Source organism: Thamnophis elegans, chromosome 5 (assembly GCF_009769535.1).
Source record: "Thamnophis elegans isolate rThaEle1 chromosome 5, rThaEle1.pri, whole genome shotgun sequence".
In the NCBI taxonomy this organism is placed as follows: domain Eukaryota; kingdom Metazoa; phylum Chordata; class Lepidosauria; order Squamata; family Colubridae; genus Thamnophis; species Thamnophis elegans.
Window position 1 is genome coordinate 85,861,324 of NC_045545.1, and position 26,470 is coordinate 85,887,793.

The window sequence follows — 26,470 nt, forward strand, 5'->3', positions numbered from 1 at the left end:
GTGTTGTTGCAATACGCGCAGGCATACATTAGCTATACTGAAACGCGTATAGAATAGAAGCAATGATTAACCATATGATTGAATCAGTAAAACCAACTGTTTACCTCCTAACACTAAGTAAGATCAGCAATCACAGACTCTAATTATAAGCGTTGATTAAATCAGGGAGTTCATTGATTAAATCAGGGGTTACAACTGTTTAACTCTCAAACATTAATTAAGGATTGGAAGTTTACACGATGATAAAAGATTATTGACTATGGGCATTCTCTAGGTCTACAATACATGGAAGTAAATGAGTTACCATATACCATAGACTTGTACAACCATGATTGGTCCACATAGACCATGTGAATCCACCCTTTCCTTGTGTATGCTCAATAAAAGAGGCCTCCCGATTCTATTCTGTGTCGGCCCATCCCGAGAGAGACCTGCCTTCTTTCATCATTGGCCTCATGGGCGACCCACGGAGAAAATCGCATAGTGTTCTATTTGTTTAACAATAATCCAAGGGATTGTAATTTGTTTAGCATAAAAATCCAGTGGAACAACTTGTGTCCAGAAGTTGTGGGTACTCCCAACACTGGAAGAGACTGGACAATATTTTACCTGAAACGCTATAGGGTTCCCTGCCTGAGCAGGACGTTGGACTAAAAGACCTCCAAGGTCCCTTCCAACTCTGGATGTACTATTGGGCTCATTTCTCCCCTTTCCTTATTTTAACAGAGTTGGAAGGGACCTTGTAGGTCATCTAGTCCAACCCCCTGCCCAAGCAGGAGACCCTATACCATTTCTGAAAAATGGAGTCCGGTCTCTTATTTAGTTCGTTAGTTGCTGATAGTTATTTTGTCACTCACATACAAGATAACAGGAATAGGAATAAACATAAATAAAAACACAGGAAATAGGACAAGGACATTAGGCATGATGGTGCACTGACCTCTTAGGAATGGGGTGAGGTCAACAATAGGTAGTTTAAGATTAAAATTATGTGGGTTTGAAGATGTTACCACAGTTAGGTAGAGCATTCCAGGCGTTGACCACTCTGTTGCTGAAGTCCTATCTTCTGCAATCCAGTTTGGAGTTCTTTACCTTGAGTGTGTGTGTGTATTGTGTGCTTGTGCATTAATGCGTTTGAAGTTGTCATTGACAATAGGATGACACAGGCAGCTTTTTTCTTGAAAGCTTCCAGTGATGGAAGCTCCCACAACTTCTGTTCCATGGGTGGATTGTTGTCACTGAAAATTGGAAAGACTCCATCAGTTCAGTTTTGTCCTATAACCTGTGAAAGCTCGCTAGATTTCAATTTGGGATTCAACCTTGGAGCACACATTTTCCCCGTGGACAATGTAAGGAGGGTGAGACGCGTCACAGTTCTGCTGTATAGGATCTGCTTGAGCAGGAAGGCTGGACTAGAAGACCTCCAAGGCCCCATCCAGCTCCATTCTGAAACCTTCCTCTGAAGCTTTGCCCGAGGCGCGTTCCGCTTTGCCTGCTGCTTCTACCTGGGAATTTCAGTTAAATCTAGCTGGGCCTCCCAGGAATCAGCCTCCCGGATCCTCACCGTGATCCATTGCAAAGAAAGCCAACGGTGGCATATCGGGACGGCCTCTTTCGACTCGTGGAAACCCGGCTCCTCCCGGCCTCCTCTCTCTCCCTCCTCCTCCTTCCGCGCTGTCCTTCTTCTGGCGGCCGCGGGAGGCAAGCGCGGCACCTGCCTGGGAGGAGCCGCCGCGCCGCGGGCAGGAAGATGGCGAGCGTGCGGCTGGAGTTCCAGGCCAGCGCTGGCGAGGCGGACCCGCAAAGCCGCCCGGTGCTGGTGCTGGGCCAGCTGCAGAACCTCCACCGGCTGCCGTGGGCTCATCTGCGGGGCAAGCTGCAGCCCAGGGTCACCGAGGAGGTAAGGCGGAGTCGGGCGGGCATCGCCTCGCCTCCTTCAAGCGGGCTCGCCTGCCCGATGCCCCTTCGCCCTTTTGGAAGGGGCGATGCCCCCCTGGCTCCCCCCACCCGCGCGCGTCGTTCTTGCAGTCGCGGCCCTGCTGGCCTCGAGCCGGGTCGCTCTCCCCTCGCCCCTTCTCTTGCCAGACGGGCCTAGGCTGAGCCGCCAACCGCTCCAGCCGCGGCGGTCGGGTTGAATCCCCGGCGCCCCTGCCGGCGCCCTGCTCTGGGCGGAGTTCCTTCGGTGCTGCCCAAGTTGGGTGGTTTGCTTGCAGATGTTTCATTGTCCGAACTAAACTAGAATAGAAAGAACAAGAGTTGGAAGGGACCTTGGAGGTCATCTAGTCCAACCTCCTGCTCAGGCAGGAAAGCCTATACCATTTCAGTTTAACAGGAACAGAGTTGGAAGGGACCTTGGAGGTCTTCTAGTCTAACCCCCTCCCCAGACAGGAAAGCATATACCATTTCAGTTTAACAGTAACAGTTGTAAGGGACCTTGGAGGTCATCTAGTCCAACCCCCTGCTCAGGCAGGAAAGCATATACCATTTCAATTTAACAGGAACAGAGCTGGAAGGGACCTTGGAGGTCTTCTAGTCCAATCCCCTGCTCAGGCAGGAAAGCCAATACCATTTCAGTTTAACAGTAACAGAGTTGGAAGGAGCCTTGGAGGTCATCTAGTCCAACCCCCTGCTCAGGGAGGAGACCTGTAACTAGGGATTTGAACTGCCGACCTTTTTGATCGACAAGCTCAGTGTCTCAGCCACTGAGCCACCTAGTCATTGGCTCTGTTTATTTTGGATAAAGGCTTGTCCAAGCTCTTCTTCACATCCCTGTGCCTTATCCCCCTCCCTCCCCCACCCCATATCACATAGGCTTCCAGATGTTTGCCTGCCTCTTTTTCATATCTTCCTAAGGGAGATATACAATGGCCTTCAGATAGACTTATTGCTTTGATAATGCTATGTGAAGTCACAGATTTAGGCTGGGCCAAAATGTTGCTTGGTTCTTTGAGGTGTTGTGTAAACCTAATCTTTGTACCTTGTAAAAAGTTGTTTGTGGTTTAAGGTGTTTTGTGAGTTCAGCCGATGGTGTTTGAACCCATATGGTTAAGCAAAATAAACGTAATGTAAGATGTTCTGTGAATGGAGCCTTAGATCACGCTGGCTGGGGAACTTTCTGAGTTGAAGCCCATCCATGTGAAACTGCTCAGAAAGTTAACCGGTTCTCCTGAAGTGGTACGAACTAGCTGAATCCCACTACTGAGAGAGGGGCAGGAAAAAAGGTGGGAATACACCCCTTCCATCCTCCCTTGTGCTATGCAACCTATGTGCTTCTAGGGAGGGTAGTCAAAAAACATGTTGGCACTGAAACTTTTCCATCCCCATGGAAATCATGGATCCCAGCATTCTTTAAATTAGCCCATTTAAGTTACCATAATTCAATAACTCTTACCCTACTCTTTCCAATTTTGTCTCAAGGTATCAGACACACAGACTTTTAGCATTACATAGGCAGAGTGTCACATAAGCCATAATTTGCTCTGCTGAGCCAGGAGAGAGGTGCAGTTTCTCTTTTGATTAATCAGCATGTATTCTCCCAGTTGAGCAATACTGACAAAGCATCGGGGCCAGCATCTCACACACTTGAGAAGCGTGTTGTGAAGGTGTGTGCCAACCGTTTCATTAAGGGACACTGTATCCCTTTAAATGACTTTTACCAGCTATTTTTATTTACTTTTCAACAGCTGGACCTCCCCATGATTGGAGACTTGTTTTGAATCTGGGCTAAAGCCTCTGGGATCCTGGTGGTGTACAAATTTGATTTTAATAATAATAACAGCAACAGCAGCTTTCTATTTGGCTTTTTTGAAATAACCCTCTTCTTGGGGATTCTTTAAATAGGCTCTCAATTCTTATGGGGAGCTATTAATAGCTCAATAGTAGTAACTGTGAGAGGGATCTTGGAGTCCTAGTGGACAACCATTTAAATATGAGCCAGCAGTGAGCAGCAGCTGCCAAAAAAGCCAACACAGTTCTAGGCTGCATAAACAGAGGGATAGAATCAAGATCACGTGAAGTGTTAATACCAATTTATAATGCCTTGGTAAGGCCACACTTGGAATACTACATCCAGTTTTGGTCGCCATGATGTAAAAAAGATGTGGAGACTCTAGAACAGGGGTAGTCAACCTTTTTATACCTACCGCTCACTTTTGTATTTCTGGTAGTATTAAAATTTTCTAACCGCCTACCAGTTCCACAGTAATGGTGATTTATAAAGTAGGGAAGTAATTTTACTTTATAAAATTTATAAAGCAGAGTTACAGCAAACTCCTACCGCCCACCATGAAAGCTGGAACGCCCACTAGTGGGCGATAGGGACCAGGTTGACTACCACTGCTCTAGAAAGAGTGCAGAGAAGAGCAGCAAAGAGGATTAGGGGACTGGAGGCTAAAACATATGAAGAACGGTTGCAGGAACTGGGTATGTCTAGTTTAATGAAAAGAAGGACTAGGGGAGACATGATAGCAGCGTTCCAATATCTCAGGGGCTGCCACAAAGAAGAGGGAGTCAAGCTATTCTCCAAAGCACCTGAGGGTAGAACAAGAAGCAATGGGTGGAAATTAATCAAGGAGAGAAGCAACTTAGAACTGAGGAGAACTTTCCTGACAGAATAATTAATCAGTGGAACAACTTGCCTCCAGAAGTTGTGAATGCCCCCACATTGCAAGTCTTTAAGAAGATATTGGATAGCCATTTGTCTGAGGTGGTGTAGGGTTTCCTGCCTAGGCAGGGGGTTGGACTAGAAGACCTCCAAGGTCCCTTCCAACTCTCCTATTGCAATTGTAATAATTATATTAATAGGGGGAAGCGGATCCCTGGATTGAAGGTTCTGCTTGAAGAACAGTTGCCTGCAGAAGACCTGACATTTCCCCCCTCTTTTCTCAGATATGGCAGGCAGCATTAAATACTTTGAACCCCAACCCCACCGACAGCTGCCCCCTCTACCTGAGCCATGCCACAGTAGCTGCTTTGCCTTCCCGGGTGAGTCGACACAACAGCCCCTCTGCTGCTCAGTTCCTGACACGGGTTATCCGGACGTGCTTGCCTGGAGGAACCAAGAGATGCATCCTTGTAAGTGAAGACAGGAGAGGAAACACTCAAAGTGGGAAGGGGGAACTGGTTTTCCTTAAATGCCAACCTGCAAATTTTTTGGGGGGGCGGGGGGCTGGAGCTGCGGCCTTGTTTCGTGATTGTTCTCAGTTATGACGGTACTTAAAAAAAGTCACCTTGTGACCAGTCCTTGCATTGATCATCTTTGCAGATCTCTAAAGCAAAAGTATAGGGACGCGATAGCTCAGTGGCCAAGACGCTGAGCTTGTCGATCAGAAAGGTCGGCAGTTTGGCGATTTGAATCCCTAGTGCCACGTAACAGAGTGAGCTCCCGTTACTTGTCCCAGCTTCTGCCAACCAGCAGTTGGAAAGCATGTAAAAATGCAAGTAGAAAAATTGGGAACATCTTTGGTGGGAAGGTAACAGCGTTCCATGCTCCTTGGGCATTTATCATACCGGCCACATGACCATGGAGACGTCTTTGGACATATGTGCTAGTTGTTCCTGACTCTAGGGGGCGGTGCTCATCTCTGTTTCAAAGCCGAAGAGCCAGCGCTGTCTGTGGTCATGTGGCTGGCATGACTAAATGCCGAAGGCGCATGGAACGCTGTTGCTTTCCCATCAAAGTGGTCCCTATTTGTCTACTTGCATTTTTTACATGCTTTTGAACTGCTAAGTTGACAGAAGCTGGGACAAGTAATGGGAGCTCACTCCGTTTACACAGCACTTGGGATTCGAACCGCCAAACTGCCTATCTTTCTCATTGACAAGCTCAGAGTCTTAGCCACGGAGCCACCGCATCCCTACACAACAACAAAACAATTATCATTCTTCCAGGAAATTAGCCACCCGTCATAATGCTTTGCTTATTTTAATCTTTTAACCTGCTTTCTGTGTCTAAAGACACAGAATGGAAATGGAACAAAATAATTGTCTCCAGCATCATTGTAGCCCAAAAGCCATTGATGAAAATTACTCTGAAGGCTGCAATTTTCCAAATATAAGTGTGTAAGATAACAGAAGGGATTTTGATTTTTTTCAGGCTACAGAACCATTGATTCTATTTTTTAATCCTCAGAATTGCTGACCAACAGGCAAAGCTCCAGCATAGTGTTTTTCTACCAGAGCAACTTCAAGATATGTGGACTTTAGCTCTAAGAATTCCCTACCCAGATATGTTGGCTGGAGAATTCTGGGAGTTCTCACTTCTTAAATCTGCCCGGATTTTTTTTTTAAAAAAAAACATTGCTCTTGTGTTAAAAAACTAATATTTGGGTTTTTCTTTGTCTCTCGCAGAACATCACCGGGTTCTTGTGGGATTCAGGGTTTTCAGGAAAGAAGTTTGAAAAACATGGATTAAACTCCTTTTATCTCCGTAAAAGCTTGTTCAACGTACTTTTTCTTTTTAAAAAAAATCAGTGCTGGTTATCTATTTCAGATGGTGTGCGAGCGCTCAGAGGTCTTTGCTTCAGCTTGTGCCATAGCTCGGGCCTTCCCACTCTTCACCCTTCGCTCCAGTTCAACTAGGCGTACAGAGAAGAAGACCGTAGTTGTGGAGTTTTTCTTAATTGGGCAGAACAACGGCCCAGTAGAGGTTGAGATGCTGAAAGTAAGTTGACATTTTCCAGAGAATTCTTCGGATTACAAACAAATTATTTACAGCTAATCCTCACTTAATTACAGTAATTGGAACCAGAATTTCTATCACTAAGCAATGCAGTTGTAAAGCACAACATCAAGGGACTGGGCCACTTGGCGTCAGCAGTTTTGGCCCTGCCCGGTTGCCGTTGTAAAGCAAATCACTGTCAGTGAAGTCACATGACTGTAATGTCCGACTTCCTGCCAGCTTCCCCATTGACTTTGCTACTAGGAAGCTGGCAGGGAAAATCTCAAATTGTGATCACATGATTGTAGGACACAGCAATGGTCAGAAATCCAAGCCAGTTGCCAAGTGACCAGGCTGCAATCACTGTCAGGCCTGCAGCCAGTCACATGACTGGGGAGGCTCTGTGTCAGATGGAACTTTGAGGTTCAGTCATGACCAGTGGTGAGTTGATGCCGGTACAGCCTGGTACGGCCATACCAGTAGTGGCCGGGAGCAGCAAAGAGTGTACCAGTACGGTGGCTCGTTTGGCCCTCCCGCCTGCCCGGTTGTTTTTATGCCAAAAGGCACACTGCACACGCATGCACAGTGTGCGGTCCCTGCGCGCGCCCCGACAAGCAGCTGAGTGTCGCCGGGGTGGTGGATTGCGCATGTGCAGCACACATCACGCACATGCACAGCGCACGCCAGGCTCGTGCATGGACAGACCGTGATCAGCGTACCGGTAGTGACGGTTAGAGCAACCCACCACTGGTCATGACTACCACTTGTTCAGCATTGTCTCAAGTTCAGTCTCTGAACTAGTGATCACTAAGTGAGGACCAGCTGTGCTGATCTCTTCCACCAGGGAATAGTCCAACCTACCATTAAACAATGAACAATGAAATTAAAATGTGCACAAAGACTGTCAAGCCTATCAGTGGTTGCAAAGATGACCATCAACAAGCTGTTTCGAATATAACATCCTACATCTAGAAGTTCACACTTCCTGAATAGATACCCTGCAGGCACGTTGGATGATAAGACCCATTATCCCCAGCTTTTCCTCCTAATGAATGAGAATTGGATATTCTTGTTGATCACATCTAGAGAGGAGCTGGTTGGGAAAGGCTGTAATTGAATTGGGCATAAATATATTTTCTGATTGGGGATAATTGGGAATGTTGACAGATTTCTTTGATGGAGTTCCTATGAACTTACTATAAAATAAGGCCAATGTAATGCATATTTCTTCATACCTTAACTGATTCTTGGTGTTATTAACACAATTTAACATTGTTTGGTGGCCAGAGTGTTGAGGAATACTAAGTCTTTTTTTAATCATTCTTTTCTAAGTATATATATACAGGATGATAGAGGCTTGGTCAAACCAGGGGTGGGTTCCGACTGCTGCTACTGCCGGTTCGCTCAGGGACACAGTGCACGCACGCATGCGCAGTACTAAAAAAATTGCTTCTGCCCATGCTCAGAAGCAAAAAACAAGATGGCGGCGCCTATGGTGCCGCTGAGAGAACCGGTTCAGGGGCATGGCAGGCCGAGTTACTATCTACTTGGCCAAACCCGTCTGAACCAGTAGGAACCCGCCTCTGGGTCAAATGTTGAATATTCATGTCTCATTCATGTCCCAAGCATGGGAGACCACAAGGAAGACTCAAATCTACAGCTAGACCAGGAAGTCAGTACACATCCTTGAAGGTAATTGCTGATTGTGCTGTTCCGAACAAAACTAAAGTCTTGCTTTAGTTTAGGTTGAGAGGCTCCATGCCTCCAGCCCCTCTTATGGATCTAATCCTTCATTATTAAGTCTTACATCCACCATCTTTGCTGTGTTAAAATTGGCTAGCCCAAAATCCTTAATGCTTGGTCATTCATGATTCTTGAGTAAACGTAATACATTTAAAAAGTTTATGGGCAGTAAGAATGCACTCTTTGGATGAAACAAAAGTCTGCCAACACAGGCACCCTTTGTTATTTATTTTATCCTTTTTCAGTGTCTAGAAAGTGCTACAGAAGGGGTTAGACTGGCAGCTCGAATCGTTGACACCCCTTGCAATGAAATGAACACTGACAAGTTCCTGGAGGTTGGTGATGCCTTCCAAACGTTGCTATTTTTCCAGGGAATTTGAGAAATCCTATCTAGGATTCATTTTTGTTTCTAGCAAAACTCTTTGTTTTTCCAAGGGTTGCTCAAAAGTGGGATGGTTTTTACTTATCGTTTTATCCTGAAATAATGCACAGTTACAAGCATAGTTTTATGAAGCTGAAGGATTACATTAGTCTCTGCCTTGGCCTGATTGTAGGAGAAGAGGAGGCAGAGTTTAGGGGTAGAGTTAAATGTGTCATCAGCTTAGAATTGTTACATTCCCACAAATGGTCCATTCTCACCTGAATTTGGTTGATCCTTATCTGGCACCAATTTGGTGTTGAGCTTTAGTTGACCAGATTTTTGTGTAAAGCCATTCCTGTGGCTTTGCAACAAAATGACATCTAAGAGAGAAATATAGGGAGCAGACGGTAAATGTGATAGAAGGAAAAAGCTTCTCTCAGGTGAGAAAAAACTGCCTTTCTTCCAAAGAATCTCTGTAATAAGGACCCTGGGGAAGTGGATAGGTAAGGCCAGGGAGTTGCAATGACATAGCTTAAATGTTGGATTTTAAGTGTGGTTTTTTGTTTTCAGCATTGTTGAAAGTGATTGGTTAGGGTTAATGATGATCAAGTGATGCCTTCTTTCACTTTATTTTTTTTGGAAGGAAATCAGAAAAGTGGGAAAGGATTTGGGGATTGTGCCAACTATTTTTCAAAATGAAGAACTAAAGGAGAAAGGATTTGGAGGTCAGTCAAAGCAGTGACATTTATTTTTTATTTCTTTCTCCTCTCCTATACCCTAGACAACTGTTTAACTCAGCCTTTCCCAGATGGCACTAGATTTCTTAAAGAGTTTGCTGTGCTGGATGAAAACTGTAGTCGTAGCCTAGTTGGAGAACACCAGAGTAGGGAAGAGTGGCATCTATGATATCAACCTCTTCCTCATTGTGTTGATCAAAGTCATTGATTGAATATGTAACGTCAGGCCAGTCGAGTCCTTGCTTAGTGACCGTTCAAAGTTACAATGGACCCCTTAAACACCTGCTTACAACTCGGTCCAGGAACTCCAGTGGATTGATTTGTTCAGTGATCCATTTGTTTGTTTTCTTAACTACCATGGGATTCTCAAAAGTCTTCAGCACAAAATTTCAAAAGCATCAATGCTGTTTATCCCACTTCTTCAAAATCCTCTTAATGATTTGGATCTTGCAAAAAATAATAATAATAAGACTTCATTGGTCATTGTTCTAGACATAATCCTTAAACTTTGTCGGATGCTGTTCAGAAATTTAAGGCTTGTAGAACAAACTTTAGAAGTAGGAAAGTGAGGAGCATGGGAGGACCTCAAAAGATGTTACAGACTTTGTGTAACTGTTTGAGCTCCTGCCATGTGTTTTAGAGGTTCCTCTACCCATCCCTTACATAGGATGACGATATCGTGCTTAAAGTACAGATAGTCCTTGTGTAGTGAGACTGAAATTGCTTTCAGCAAAATGGTTGCAAAATGAACCACGTGACTGATGAAGGAAAGAGAGAGAGAGAATAATTTCTTAGTGTCTTCCTTCTTCTTCAGGCATCTATGGGGTTGGGAAAGCAGCCATTCACCCACCCGCGCTAGCTGTGCTCAGTCATACCCCAGAAGGAGCCACACAGACTATTGCCTGGGTTGGAAAGGGCATTGTCTATGACACTGGAGGACTCAGCATCAAAGGAAAGGTAGGTTCAGAGTCTGTTCCTGGGAGGACCTGGCAAGTTATTCTAATATCCATGAGTTAAATGGACTCCAAGAAATGTTCTCCTTACCCTTACTCACATCTATGCCTTGACATCTGAACTGAAGGCATAACTGATGACTAACTGGCATTAGTTAGTTAGTTGGTCAAATATGCAGCAGCATCACAAATTAGCATTTATACATACCCTTACCCAGGGGGAAATCAACTTACCTTCGCTAGCGGTTTGCAAATGTGAGTGCATGCACCACCTCCGTGCATGTGCAGGACCTTCGATTTCCGACAATCAGCTGTGACACGCAATTTAAATTAGCTAGAAAGCAGGAAATCCAACGATTCTAGCTAATATAAATTGCGCGTCACAGCTGATCATTGGAAATACCGATTTGCCCAAACTGGTAGCATTTTTTTACTACTGGTTCAGGCAAACCGGTAGCATTTTTACTGATTTGGGCGAACCAGTGGTGTTTTTACTACCAGTTTGGGCAAACCGGTTGCATTTTTACTACCAGTTCAGGTGGACCGGTAGCATTTTTACTACCAGTTCAGGTGGACCGGTAGCATTTTTACTACTGGTTCGGGCGGACTGGTAGCATTTTTACTACCAATTCAGGCAAACTGGTAGCATTTTTACTACCTGTTCGTGCAAACCGGTAGCATTTTTTACTACCTGTTCGGCCAAACTGGTAGCATTTTTACTACTGGTTCGGGTGAACCGGTGGCATTTTTACTACCAGTTCAGGCGAACCGGTTGCATTTTTACTACCAGTTCAGGCAAACCAGTAGCATTTTTACTACCTGTTCAGGCAAACTGGTAGCATTTTTACTACTGGTTCGGGCGAACCGGTAGCATTTTTACTACCAGTTCGGGAGAACTGGTAGCATTTTTACTACTGGTCCGGGCGAACCGGTGGCATTTTTGCTACTGGTTCAGGCAAACTGGTCTGAACTGGTAGCGTTTCACCCCTGCCCTTCCCATTTCAGACTAAATTTTGACAAGGAAGGAGAGGCAAAGATAAGTATGGGATGAAGAGATGGAAATGTTGTCTTTAGATCACACCTGCTACCTTGAGTTGGAGGAAGTTTCACTGAACTTGTTGCAGTTTGCTTTTGAGAAGAAGAACATGCAGCTGGGATACTTTGCCCTCCGTGGCTTTGAGATAAACACTTGCATTTCTGCTTTTATTTCGCTAGACAACAATGCCTGGAATGAAACGAGATTGTGGTGGGGCTGCTGCTATTTTGGGTGCCTTCAAGGCCACTGTGAAACAAGTAAGTGAAATCCTGCAGATCACTGAAGATAGTTTGGTATTAACTATCTATGGTTAAGCTATAGTGAGATTTATTTAGTTATACTTTGGGTTTCTTAATCGCCTATCTGCCTCAGAGAGGGGCTTTTTTTAGGTTATAAATGTACTTTCTGTGAATCTTTGGGATTTCATGGTTCCGCTCCTACAGGTAGTTTTTACTGACAATAGAACACCCACCCCCCCTCAAAAAAAAAGTACTTATGATCTGATTCTGAAGTTGTAATGTGCCCTCCCTCCACCACATGGTCACAAGATCACATTTCGGGCACTCAGCAACTGGCCTGCATTTACAACTATTTGCAGCTTCCTATGATCTCATGACCGTGGTTTACAACATTTTTGCCAAAAAGCAACATTTATTTCCACTTTTCAGCAAAAAGACCCCATAGCAAACAATGAGTTTTGCTTAATAACTGTGATTAAATAGAATAGAGTAGAATAACAGAGTTGGAAGGGACCTTGGAGGTCTTCTAGTCCAACCCCCTGCTTAGTCATGAAACACTATACCCGGGATGGCGAACCTATGGCACGCGTGCCACAGGTGGCACGCGGAGCCATTTGTCAGGGCAGCATGCGCGCACTGGCCAGCTGAGTTCACCCTTTTTTAAAGCCATTTTTTGCCCTCCCCAGGCTCCAGAGGCTTTATAGGAGCCTGGGGAGGCCGAAAAGAGCCTCCCCCACCCCCAGAGGTCCTCCGGAGGCTTCAGGAGCATCCCTGAAGCCTCCAGAGTGCAAAAAACCGGACCTATAGGCAAACCGGAAGTTCGGGAAGTCACTTCCGGTTTGCTCATAGGGTCCTTTTTTGCCCTCCGGAGGCTTTAGGGAAGCCTTGTGAAGGGCCTCCGGGGGGGGGGGGATGTTTTTTTTGCCCCCTCCCCCCCCGCTCCTATAAAGCCTTTGGAGCCTGGGGAAGGCGAAAAAAGGATACAAAAAATTGGGTTTCTCGCCTGTAGTGCATGCATGCGCACTTGGGGGGTCCCGCATTGTATTATGGGTGTGGCACGTCCAAGGACGACCCCCCTGCGTTCCCCCCACTTATGGCACGCGAGCCAAAAAACGTTCACCATCGCTGCCCTATACCATTTCAGATAAATGGTTATCCAACATCATCTTAAAAACATCCAGTGTTGGAGTCTTCACAACTTCTGGAGGCAAGTTGTTCCACTGATTAATTGTTCTAACTATCAGGAAATTTCTCCTCAGTTCTAAGTTGCTTCTCTCCTTGATTAGTTTCCACCCATTGCTTCTTGTTCTACCCTCAAGTGCCGTGGAAAATAGTTTGACTCCCTCTTCTTTGTGGCAACCCCTGAGATATTGGAACACTGCTATCATTTCTATTAAACTAGACATACCCAGTTCCTGCAACCATTCTTCATATGTTTTAGTCTCCAGTCCCCTAATCCTCTTTGTTGCTCTTCTCTGCACTCTTTCTAGAGTCTCCACATCTTTTCTACATCGTAGCTACCAAAACTGAATGCAGTATTCCAAGTGTGGCCTTACCAAGGCATTATAAAGTGGTATTAACCTTAGTTCTAAGTTGCTTCTCTCCTAGATTAGTTTCCGCCCATTGCTTCTTGTCCTGCCCTCAGGTGCTTTGGAGAATAGTTTGATTCCCTCTTCTTTATGGCAACCCCTGAGATATTGGAACACTGCTAGCATGTCTTCCCTAGTCCTTCTTTTCATTAAACTAGGCATGTTTGCTTAACGACCACCTCAAAAAAAGTTAAAGGTCAGGCTCCATTTTGGCTATAAATTGATGACTGCCTATAATCCCCTTTCCTCAAATTATAAAGGAACTTATTTTGCTAGAGGTAACATGGGTAATCAAGTCCTGTGTATATGAATGCATGCACACAATTTTTCAAATCACATTCAAGTCTATAAATATATTCACAGTCCTAAATGAACTTTGCAAGTAGTGTTCCAATATAGGATATCTTTCACATTAACTTTGAAATGCTTGTGATAAAGTTGAGATGTCTTTGGAGCAATCTATATAATTTGAAAAGTTCTGTACACATTTTATTTGATTTTATTAGAATTGTAAATACTATGTGCATGGTGTTTTTTTTCCCCATACAAGGCATCTGGAACGGTTTACAAAGAAAGTCAGGCTAAAAAATCAAGTGGGATGTACATCAGTACAATACATATTCATGTACAGTATATGCACAGATTCAGCCAGATGACAATAACACAGCAATTAAAGTAACGTCATCAAAAAGATAGCATCCATTCAGTAACATATGTGCATACTTGGCAATCAGTAAGTCTATAAAAAAGAAAAAGGAGATCTTCCAAAGTTCGACATTTCAAAACTTCAACTTTGCAACAGAGAAGCCTTAATTTTCCCCCCCTCTAAAAAATGAAAACTTCCTTATCCTCAGCCTGACACTTCCGGTTGAGCTGTGACCAGTCTTGTGTGATGCAATATAGAAGTATGAACTAAAAAGCATATTTGAAGTGCTGAATAAGGAAGTCTAATCTGGTAGATACATCAAATTATGATTTGCTCATTATTTTGGTCTTTCTATTAAGAAGAATCTTTGCTATCAGGCTCCATTTCCCCTAGGCAGAGGCATGTTCAAGATTTGCAACAGCTGTTTTCATTGTCACTGTGCTCTCAGCTTTGGCTAGGTGTGTGTGTTCTTCGGTTGAAGTCAAATTCAACAAATCACTCTGTTGACTTCTGGCCCTGCCGGGAACCCCTGGGAACAACATACAAAGTTGGAAGGAAGCCACCAGCTGCTCCCTTCTCTTGATCTCAGTTTATCTTTAGGACCAAGCTAAAGTCCATCCACCTTTAGCACCAAGCTGAGTCCATCCAGCTTAATTTCGCCTGTCAGTTGTCAGGAGCCGTTCTATCAGATTTAGACAAGATTTTTTTTCTCCAACCCTACATGGAAATCCAAGGGATTGAATTTGGGATTTCAACAAGGCACATGCCTCTCTACTAAGCCCCTTCTCTTCCATAGAGCAGGGGTGTCAAACTGTGTTTGACCTTGGGGGAGGGGCATGGCTGGGGGACGTGGTCAGCTCAACGTCACTCCTGTCAGGGGTGCCTGTGGTGGCCCGAGCGCTCTGCCGGTGATAATGGGGTCCCAAGCTCCATTTTTGGCTACGACAGCCTTCTGCAACCCTCTGCCAGTGAAAGAGAGTGTGGGCCTTCCAAGCTCTGTTTTCGCTGGCAGAGGGTTACAGGAGGCCCCCCAGCCAAAAACGGAGCTCGGGATCCCATTTTTGCTGGCAGAGGCAACGCGGGCCAGTCCTTTGCTGTTTCCAGGGCGGCCCTGTAGGCCAGATCTAAGCATCCTGTGGGCCAGATGTTGCTCTCGGGCTTTGAGTTTGACACCCCTCCCATAGAGCACCATCTTCTATCTCCTTCATTCTTCCGCAGCTTAGGAATGTATAAAAGTGGGGTTATTCTCTTTGCTAGCTTTGACCTTCCTAGGATTTCTGTACAAATGTTGACCTCAGAAATTAAATCCCATGCATCTAAAACCAAACAAGTCACAAAGATGTAGGCCCAAATATTTTACACTTGGCCAAGTTTGACCATTTTAAAGCTGCAAAGCATTTTATTGCCAGTCGCCTTCACTTCTTTTTCCTTATTACCCAGATAGGAATAGAATCAATATTTTTGCATCAAACGATTCAGAATTTTCCAGTTTTCCTATTTGTTGCTGGTCATTGCATAAAATGGAATGTTACGTGGTTTTTACTTATTACCTAGATATGGAAGATAGATTGAGTAGACAGTGAAAACACAAACGTTGGAATACTCAAAGTCTTATTGAAGACTTTTTCTTGCAAAAAGAAATACGGAAGAAATTTCACTCCCACTCTAAATCCTATAGCTGTTAAGCTTGCTGGCAACTCTGATGCTCTTTGTCCCTTACCCCAACTATCTGGGGATCCAGATCTGTAAACACATTCTCTGCAGTAATTTAATGAACAGTAGGCCGCCCAAGAAAATTGGTCAGAAGACAACTTAAATGTCAAATTAGCATTTCCCTGTGCAATTGCTTTAAACAGCATCTCTCTTAGAAAAAGAAGTTGTATCAAAAGCTTTGTTATCAGCCCCAAGTGAACCTCCTCAAGTGAAGGCTAATTATTTAGATCGCTCCAAATCAACCCAAGTGAAAACATAAGAGAGATCCTTTCAGGTTTTTTTAAAAAGGGGGGAGATAAAGGAATGTGTTTCAAATTAACCAAATTCGTAGATTCAGCTTTTTTTAAACTGTGACTTTTTTGATAACAATTCAGTTTTTACTTTTCTTATCTAAACGCTGCTATATTTAAGTTTTGCTTCTATTAATTTCTACTATTGTTTTGGTAGTAGGTTATTTTTGCCTATAATTTTTAATCTTAACATGAATGTTGTAAGAATAGAATAGAATAGAATAACGTTATTGTCACTTTAACTGTACACCAATCAGCATACATTAAAATGAGATTTAATTGCATACAGCTCTCAAAGGGTAACCACCTACAATATATGCTACATTAACATGACAAAAAATTGTTCATATACCCACATACTCACACACATGACTCACAGAAACCACACAGTCCAGTTCGGATGTATACGTATACATGGCGAGAAAAAACAAATCTTGTGAGTTTAGCAGGCGGATGGTATATAGTCGTGATAGCGAACCTTTTTGCCACCGAGTGCCAATAAAATCACGTGGAAACGTCACGCGCATGTGTGCGGGCGCATTCATCGGGGCCGCACTCCGAAAAAAATGAACTTTCAGGTTCTAGCGTGCATGCATGCACAACGATCAGCTGGCTGGTGAATGCACAGGCTGGTTTTTGGCACCGCCGCGCTCACAAAAGGATCGCGCTCCAGAAAAGCCAAACCTCTGGGTTCTGGTGCGTATGCACACTCAGCAATCAGCTGGCCGGCGTGCATGCACATATCAGTTTTTGGCACTGCCGCACATGCAAAGGATAGCTGATTGTTGCATGCACATGTGTGCCAGAAACCCGGAAGACAAGCAGGCAAGGCCACGTATGCCAGGCAACATGGCTTCCTGTGCCACTTTGGGCATGCGTGCCATAGGTTCGCCATCACGGGTATATAGTGAACAAAGCTGTTACAGAATCTGGTAGTCCTGTTAGAAATACTTCGAAACCTCCTCCCAGAGGGGAGCAATAGAAACAGATTGTGTAGTTGGTGAAGGATTTGAATGTGTAAGTTGGAGGGCAGTGTATGTGTGCATGCATGTGTGTGACTGTTTGTATAAGGTGTTATCTAGCATTTCTGCATGACGGGCTCAAGATGCTGTAAAATGCACAGGCTTATATCTATAGTTTAGTTGTGGTACATGGACATTTTACATTTCTTTATTTGTATGCCTTCCGTTCCCAAAAGTTGTTGTGAAATGGATAAGCAACAAATTTTAAAAAGAGCAAAAATGAAGACCATAGAAACCTAAGAGAGGGATCTGTGTCTCCTAGAGAGGTGCTGGTTGAACTCACTCATCCATCATTTGATGTCTCCTTTCTCTTCCTATAACAGGGCTTTAAAGACAATCTTCATGCTGTGTTTTGCTTGGCTGAGAATTCTGTTGGACCAAATGCAACAAGGCCTGATGACATTCACGTTCTTTACTCGGGAAAGTAAGTTTAATCCGCTCACCGTCTCTGCTGCTTCATTAAATAAATTTTCCATCTGCTTTCGCTTTTTCATTTTGTGATGATTTCATTTTGTTATGATTTCATTTTGTTAGGTTCCTTCCAAATTCACCAGGGTTGAAAAACAGGATAAAGGAAGGAGGGAGGGAGGATTGGGAATATTTTTTTTTCATATTAATCTTTAAATTTTTCTTTACTAGTTGGCTTCTACTTCGACAAATAATTGAAGGAGTCCACGTCCTCCCTTTAATCAAGCAACGCCATCAATGCCTCTCAATGGAGGTCCTCAATGAGAGATATTCTCATTGTATCCAATGAGAGAAATATATTTCTCTACCTAGGATTGAACTCACAGCCTCCTGATTATGAGGCAAGAACTCCACCTCTAAGCCACCGCACCACTTTCTTGCCACCCTAATAATGTTCTGAAAATCTTTAACAACTTCACTGTTCTCCCAAGCTTAGGGTAGGATGTTTGCAAACCCCTATAGATGATGTATTTGTCTGAGGGAATGTCTTTGCCCCAGGTGAATGGGATTTTCTTCTTTTTAATCTGTTTTCTATTTTTAATGTAAAGCTGCCCAGAATAATACTCGGGTCAAATGACCTCTAAATCTCATAAATAAATATTCTGTCGCTACTCTATTAGAAACACTGCTTACTACAAGAAAGGAGGCCTATGAAATTAGTGTAGGAAAGTTTACATTGGGTGATGGTTGTGTATCAATGAACCCTTATCCCCCTTTTGCCTCTTTCCAAGAACTGTGGAAATCAACAATACCGATGCTGAGGGGCGTCTGGTACTTGCCGACGGCGTCTGCTACGCTTGCAAAGACCTCGGGGCTGACATCATTCTTGACATGGCCACTCTCACAGGTGCTCAGGTACAGGTGGTGAACACAATAATAGCCTTGCTCGCCTCGTTCTGCTTTAAGCTGGGGGTGGAGAATCCTTTTGACACCCACCCAAGGGAGATGGTGTGAAGCTCTTCTAAGGGGAGGAAGGATAGAACCAACATCCTGAGAGACTCACCAGAGCTTGAAGCTAAGGTTCTTCCACAAATGCAAAAAAAGAGTTGTCATTGATCAGGTTACCAAGGGTTAATGTCAAGAGAATAATGGTAGAAGGAAGCTGGGGGAAATTGTTAGTAGTATATTTTGCACTGTAAGTAATAATTCATATTCTATCATTCAGAATAACATTGTGAGCTTACTAGTAGTCCTCAATTTACAACCACAATTGGGACTGGAAAATTCATCATGAAGCAGTGTGGTCATTAAGTGAGGCACCATGTGACTACGCTCCCAGTTAGATGTAATTTTTGTCTCATTCATTAAGTGAATCCCTGCAGTTGTTATATGAGACATTGTGTGATCGCAATTTGCAATCTTCACTGCTGGCTTCCCCATTGACTTTACTTGTTGGAAGCCAGCTGGGACAGTTGCAAATGACAATCATCTGATCACAGGCACTGCAGCAGTTATAAGTGCAAGGGCTGGTCATAACTCACTTTCTTGAGCTCCATTCTAGCTTTGAATAATCGCTAAATGAATAGTTGTAAGTTGAGGATCAGAGGGATGTGGTGGCTCAGTGGCTAAGACGCTGAGCTTGTCGATCAGAAAGGTCAGCAGTTCGGCAATTCGAATCCCTAGTGGCGTGTAACGGAGTGAGCTCCCATTACTTGTCCCAGCTTCTGCCAAACTAGCAGTTCAAAAGCATGTAAAAATGCAAGTAGAAAAATAGGGACCACCTTGGTGGGAAGGTAACAGCGTTCCGTGTGCCTTCGGTGTTTAGTCATGCCGGCCACATGACCACGGAGACGTCTTCGGACAGCACTGGCTCTTCGGCTTTGAAACGGAGATGAGCACCGCCCCCTAGAGTCCGGAATGACTAGCACATATGTGCAAGGGGAACCTTTACCTTTTAAGTTGAGGATTACCTGTACAGTAGTTTAGTGAAGAAACAGGAGAGCATCTCTCAACATTAAGAGTAGTTCATTAAATATATATATTTATGTATCTATGTATTTATATGCTGCTTATTTATTTTAGTTCTTTAACATAGGATATAAAAACCAGGGGTTAGAAAGCAGTACTTCATGAACTCAATGCTCAGTGTCAGGAGTTTGATTCTCACCACCTCAAGGTTGACTCAGCCTTCCAAGGTCGGTGAAATGAGCACCCAAATTGTTGGGGGCAATATGTTGACTCTGTAAACTGCTTAGAGAGGCTGTAAGCCACTGTGGAGCAGTATATAAGTCTAGGTGCTATTGCTTGACTCCCAACAACTCCCAGGAAGCAAAGATCTGATCCTATGTTTCCTAAATCCCCAATAGTTTAGGAACACCCTGATTGACCTACAGCCTCCATTCTGTGTAAGAGTGCTTACAGTTTTCAGAAGATTCAGAGATACATTCTGTCTCTCCATCACATTTTCAGCATCAGAAAAAGGAGGAACTCTTAACCCTGGTGGGTGGGGGGCATCTTGATGAAACACACTCAGATATCTTCTGCTTTTACATTTTGCCCTTATACCCCTTCTAGGGAATCGCCACGGGGAAGTACCACGCGGCTGTCCTCACCAATAACGAAGAGTGGGAACAGGCCTGTATCAAAGCAGGCAGAAACTGTGGTGATCTTGTTCATCCCCTCGTCTATTGCCCAGAGCTCCATTTTAGTGAATTTACCTCAGCTGTAGCCGACATGAAGAACTCAGTGGCAGTAGGTTTGCTTGATTTATAATGATTTATAATTTATTAATTTATAATCCTTGCCTCATGTCAGCTGCCAGGCTGTTTTGTGCTCTCTGTTTTTTTTTACAGCATGGGTTTTTTTTTCAGGTGGTTAGCTTTGCAAATGACTGTTAATCCATCTGTTAGTGTGGGCTAACAGCTCCTCAAAATCAGATTATTTTATGTATAAGGTCAACCAGGAAAAAGGCAGGGAAGTGAGAGATTTGAAAATCTCTTTCTCTTGAAAAAAGATTCCAGATCTCCAACTCCACTTCCTGAAGGATTTTGAAAGGAAACAGACACTGAAAATGGGACTCTTCTGTGCACTTGCGCTAGAAACCATAGCAAACTCTCGCATTTTGCAGAGATGGCAAAATGATGTCATCATTCTGCAAATGCTGATATTGCACAATCCTGTTCTCTAATCCCAGTGAGCAGTGAGTGTTAGGTAAGCTCCCTGTTGGGAGAACGAGTGCGTTCAGAGAAGCGTTGTGAGAGTTGTGTTGGAGAACACACAAACCAGCATACAGAGACACTGCAGTTTAAATAGGCTTTTACTTTCGTGGAGATAGAGGTATCAGAGTCCATCAAACAGTCCAAGTCATACACGGATAAGACAGTCAGTCATCACTGCATTTGCCTGGTAACATCACCCAGTAAATGAGTATCATGTATTCATCTCTGCAGACCCCCATGTCTCGGTTTTAAATTTGGTGTTCTAAAGCAGGAGGTCCCCAACCCCCAGGCCACAGCCCACTACTGGACCATGGCCTATTTGCAATCAGGCCACACAAGTGGCAGGCCAGGGCACATGCATGCACAGCTCAACTTGCCTGCCACACTCACGTGGCCCGATCCCCATCCCCCCGCCATGCCGTAAAGGTTGGGGACTGCTGTTCTAAAGCAGACTGAAATGAACTAAAGGCAATTCCCCTGTGTTGTGTTTTTCTTCAGGATCGAGATAACTCTCCTAGCTCCTGTGCTGGACTTTTTATTGCTTCACACATTGGTTTTGATTGGCCTGGTGTTTGGGTCCACATAGACATTGCAGCTCCCGTCCATGCGGTGAGTAAAGAGGATTTTCTTAATGCTCTGTGTGCTGCATAGCTTTCTCTCTGGAGTTTTGTCCCAGTTATTTATGTCCTTTTTCCTGCTACATAAATGATAATTTATGATAAAACACAGCGGGTTTTTTTCCTCTTAATGTTTTGCCCACTGTAACAGTTTACCCATTTCTTTTTTCTATTCTTTTTAACTAATCAATACATACAATCTCGCTATGTGATTTCATGGTTCTGGGTTAGATTTCTGGAGTAGGTTCAGGCGTGAAATTCAGCAGGTTCTGACAGGTTCTGGAGAACCAGTAGTGGAAATTAATAGTTCGGAGAACTGGCAAATAACACCTCTAGCTGGCCCCAGAGTGGGGAGAGAATGGAGATTTTGCAGTATCCTTCCCCTGCCACGCCCACCAAGCCACACCTACAGAACAGGTAGTTAAAAATTTTGAATTTCACCACTGAGTAGGTTGCATCTATGACTGTCCTTGACGGTTATCTGGAAACTAAAAGCCGTACATTCAAGTCATAACTGGCAGTAATAGGCTTCTCACTTGAATCAAGTGTTGGGAATAGTCCATTGCTTCAAGAAATACTTCTGGAATGTGATAAAGATAATCCTTGATGTACAACCGCAATTGGGAACCAAATTTCCATTGCTAAGCAAGGCGATAGTCATGTGAGTTCTGCCTAATTTTACAACCTTTTTTTTGCCATGGTTGTTAAACAAGTCACTGAAGTGTTAAATGAATCATGTCATTAAGCAAATCTAGCTTCCCCAATTGACTTTGCTTGTGAGAATCTGGCTGGGAAGGTTGCAAATGGTCCCATGATCCTGGGACACCACACCCGTCATAAATACATTCTGGTTGTCAGATGCCTGAATTATGATCATGTGACTTTGGTCATATTGGTCGTAAGTGCTAAGTCTGGTTGTAAATAACTTTTTAGTGCTGTTAACAATTTCGAATGGTTGCTGAACGAATGCTTTAAGACAAGGACTACCTATATCAATCTTTAAAGCCTTCGGGTTTTCCCTGGGGTTCACATGAATGTCTTTTAAAGGTTCAGGAAACTCACTCATGCCGTATTCTTCCAAAATATTGTAAAATATTCTTCCTGGGAGCTATGTGTAGGGTTTCTTTATATTAGTTTTAGGAAGAATTTAAACAACAGTTTGTTCTTCAGTGATGATTCCTAATAATAGTCCAAGTTACAATAAGAAAAAAAAACTAAAATGGAATATTGTGGATGTTACAGTTGCTTTCTCCATTTTAATTCTTTTAATAAGCAGGTGGTTGATCTTTACATCTTTTCCTTGAACCCTTTTCTTCTGTCTTTCTGTTTGTGATGCAAAACAAGCATATTTGTATCGGTTGAGCTAGGTAGAAAAATTCTTCAAACTATTATCTGTCTTATGGTTGATTATATAGTCAGCCAGATGTTTAGACTGGATTTGGCATTTTTATCCATCTATCGAGTCCTTCCCTAGGACCTGGAATAGCAAATATTGTTTCATGTTGTTAAATGACGCAATCTGTTCCAAGTAAAGTTGCCTTTTGCAAGCTGATGGTGTCAATGCCAATGGTGTTCAAGCGATGCTCCAGATGTTTTGAGATTTTATTATTGTTGTTGTTATTATTTTGGTTGTGGTAGTAACGTCAAGTCAGCTTCAATCCCTATTGACTGCCTGAATAAATCCCTTCAATTTACTGGGCAACTTTTGAAAGCGGCACTTGCTGTTGTTTCTTCCAATGGCTGAGAGAGAGTGACTGGCCCAAGGTCATCCAGTGTCTAAGGCGGGACTAGAACTTATCATTTCCTAGTTTGGTGCCTTAACACTATACCAAGTTGGCTCTCAACCATCTGATAGTATGAATTACACTTTTTCCTCTTAAAAATGTAAAGGACAAAATCTACGTAGCCTGAATGTTCTTCAAATTGTAAACCTAAATATCACAAGTTTTTTTTAATGCCTTCTTATGTTCAATCACGAAAGGGATGCCTACAGATGTGCTTCATTGTATTTTCTTTTTTAAAAAATGTAACTGTAGATTCATGTGTGCAAACTTTATGCTACATTTGGATAACTAGAACTTACTGAATAAACACATGTCGTTTTGGTTCACACAATAGCCAGAGCCAATCCCAAACAAGCCACTTGTGTGAATGGACATTTGGCATCAGCTTTCAGAGCTTTCTCCTAATGTTTGTGTGTGTGTGTGTGTGTGTGTGTGTGTGTGTGTTTGGGCTCAAAGGCTAGCCATCTGAGATGCCTTTTTGTTTGCCTCTAGGGAGAAAGAGCCACTGGCTACGGTGTGGCTTTGTTGCTGTCACTCTTTGGCCGTGCCTCTGAAGACCCTCTGCTGAATATGGTCTCACCATTGGGCTGCAGCGGTGACCCCTTGGAAGACGGCATGGGGAGAGATTGCAAGAGACGGCGCTTGGTTTAATTCCCCTCCTTCCCCTATTTTGGAGCTGGCATGCCAGAATTACCTCACTTAGCACTGATCAAATTTCCTAAATCCTAAAATAGCATGTGTCAGAAATGGTCATTTAAAGTGTAAAAGAAAATAGACACAAAAGTTGTGGTGGCTTGTATTCTGGTTTTCCCTGACAATGAAAAGTCCAGTCCTACTGGTTTCTAAGAATGGTTTGCATTATTTTCTAGGGTTTTTTTGCAAATGTGTAACAGCTTTGCAGCTCCCGGCCCTTGTTGTGGAGGGCCTAGAAGTGTTTCTCATCTCTTCCCTTTCAAAAGCTATCTGAACCTATTAATTACAACTGCTTGACCTCTTACTTCCTATAGAGTTTTTTGAGTTAGTTTCCTGGATTCTCACTCTTGTCAGGGCTTCCTTAGCCCCTTGTCTTTCAAAATGTATACAGTAGAGGGGAAAACACCACATAGTTGTCACCATACAGACTGGACCGGTGTTTCTCAATCTGGGCACCTTTAAAATGTGTAGACTTCAACCTGGCTGGCTGGAGAGTTCTAGGCGTTAAAGTTCACACATCTTAAAGTTGTGACCAAGTCCATACTTCATGGTTAAAGGCACTCTGTTTCCAGCCATTCTGCCTCTGGACTCCATTTCCCTTCTGTCCTGTTCTTGGACAACTGAACCTGCTTTTTGGTCCCTGCAGGTAGGTGAGCAGGAATTAAAGAGGGAAAATTTGGAAGGAACAATGACTCTCTTGCCTTGCATCACACTGGGAAATGGGAAGCCCAACATGGGCTGAAGTTGTAAGATGGCAGTCTTGGGATAAGAATCACTTTGGGCTCTGCTGTATCCCATGCCATTAATGGAGGCCTTAATCTCTTTCTTTAAAGATAGGCTTTAAACAAAATTCTCCCTCACTTGCCTTTCTTGCATGATTATTTTATCAGTGTGACCCAGTGCACATGTCCATGAAGTTCTTAACATGCTTATGCTAATGAATTACATTAATGTTTAGAATTAAAGACCTTGTGGGAGGTAACCACACCAGAATAAAGCTTATCCTATTTCAACATTGTTTGGGTTTTTAAATCAGATTTACAATGCATTTTTTCTGCTAATCCCTGAAGGTGTTCCAAAGATGTTAGAGAAATTTATGGAAGATACACAGATTGCTATATTGATGGAAGGCAGCTAAATGCAACTGGAGCAGTTAATAACTCATAGGTCATGAGAGCAATTGGGACCATGGTGGTTCCAAGAAGAGCCAGCCCTTTCTGGAAACAAAGGGCTGGGTTGGCTGGATCTAATGCATTTTTACTTTACCTTTTGTGTCAAAGGCCTAAAGTAGGACCATGCTATCTTTTAACCCATTACTAACATTAAAACCTTAGTGTTAATGAGTATCCAATTAGGTATTCACTGCAAGAATCATAGCGTCTATGACAGATATTCAGTTTCTGCTTGAATATATCCAGCATAAGGGAGTTATTATCTTTATAGATAATTGGTTCCATTATTAAAGTGCTGTCACTATTAGGAAAACTTTTTAACCTTCAGGCAGACTCTTGTTTTCCTAGGGCAAAGTCATTATTCTGTGTTCTACCACCATATGGGAATATCTACCACTAAACATGGACGTGACGATCTGGGAATCTTAGTGGGCAAGAGAGAACACAGAAAGTCCCAGGATACAAAACTGTATTTTATTTGTATGCCTATGTAACATTTCATTTTGTTCATGCCACAATTATTTGACAAATTAAAGACGTAATTCCTAATTCATTGCTAATTTTACTGCCCTGTTCAACTGACTGCATACAATCAAAAGGGGGGGAGAATCATAGGAGCATTTTCCACTCACTGAGGATTTTCCCTGGCCTAAATCACTGTTCAGCATCTGTGCAATATAAAACTGCATATCACACCCTGGATATTAAATCTCACATATAGTTGCACACCTCCCTAATGCAATACATGTACAATAAATATCCAATACACCAAAACAACATTGCCTTGATGTCCTGTGGAATGATGCCCAACTCCCAAGTACAGGCCCCGTTTTTTGTAGAGTTCCTTAGGGGTAATCTCCCATCCATGTTGCTTTTTTTATTTTTCCTTGCGTTCTCTGGTCCATTTGATCATCGTTTCAGGTGATCTGTACAGAAAGATGAGTTTAGCAAAAAGCTGCTCTTCTAGCTCCAATTCTCCAGCCTCTCTGGCCAAGAAGATTTCTGTGCACAGTTTCAGGATGCGGTCCACATTGGGCAGCTCTTCGAACATGATGGAACGCGAGAGGCCATTGAAATACTCTCGGATGAATTTCCCAATAACCAAAACAAATGACATATAGAGACCGGCAATGCTGGTGTTTGGGGAAAAGAAGAGCCAAGGTTATTTTCAGAGTGAGTAATGTAAGGTTTGAAATGCATTTTCCTGTTTCTGGCCCTCTGAATTTATCTTCCAAACTATTTCTCATATGTTCCCAAATTTGTATATTTGTATGTGCACCCTGTCTTGAAATACTGAGCTTCCTTGGTAAGTGAAAACCTTAACCCTGGTGAAGTATCCAAGAGTTGAATCTGCCAGTTAACAACAACCATATCAAAATAATATATGCAGTCCATCTTCCTTAAACTCTCAAAGCGAAAACACACGGATATTACATTAGGTCATGTTCTCATGTTTACATGATTTTAACTTCCCTTTGGAGAAATTTTCTTATTTTTACAAAATGTAGATACTTTAGGATGGCAGGAGGCAATGTCACCTATTTCATGCTGTATTGGAACTAATCAGAAGTCTCACATGACATAATGTAAC

The 26,470-nt window shown here is 43.2% G+C and overlaps 2 protein-coding genes across 2 annotated transcripts in view; one reads left to right on the top strand and one right to left on the bottom strand.

The window, feature by feature from the left end:
* The first annotated feature begins 1,680 nt into the window (after positions 1 to 1,680).
* Positions 1,681 to 25,305, top strand: NPEPL1 (aminopeptidase like 1). The gene is made up of 12 exons (XM_032217961.1): positions 1,681 to 1,900; positions 4,888 to 5,073; positions 6,491 to 6,661; positions 8,647 to 8,736; positions 9,406 to 9,487; positions 10,314 to 10,456; positions 11,668 to 11,745; positions 17,311 to 17,411; positions 18,187 to 18,310; positions 19,970 to 20,146; positions 21,112 to 21,222; positions 23,507 to 25,305. Exons 1-12 carry the CDS (start codon positions 1,751 to 1,753, stop codon positions 23,663 to 23,665), a joined length of 1,572 nt encoding a protein of 523 aa, XP_032073852.1. The 5' UTR covers positions 1,681 to 1,750; the 3' UTR covers positions 23,666 to 25,305.
* LOC116509461 (piezo-type mechanosensitive ion channel component 2-like) overlaps positions 24,740 to 26,470 on the bottom strand; it is a 50,050-nt gene continuing 48,319 nt past the window's right edge. The window contains exon 37 of the mRNA XM_032218611.1: positions 24,740 to 26,012. Within this exon, the coding sequence (XP_032074502.1) occupies positions 25,757 to 26,012 (256 nt within the window). The 3' untranslated portion in view covers positions 24,740 to 25,756. The remainder of the gene's footprint in view (positions 26,013 to 26,470) is intronic.

Coding starts and splice junctions, on each gene's coding strand:
- NPEPL1 (XM_032217961.1), top strand. CDS start 1,751: ATGGCGAGCGTGCGGCTGGAGTTCCAGGCCAGCGCTGGCGAGGCGGAC. Junction 8,737..9,405: donor ACACTGACAAGTTCCTGGAG/GTTGGTGATGCC, acceptor TTTTTTTGGAAG/GAAATCAGAAAAGTGGGAAA. Junction 10,457..11,667: donor GACTCAGCATCAAAGGAAAG/GTAGGTTCAGAG, acceptor TTATTTCGCTAG/ACAACAATGCCTGGAATGAA.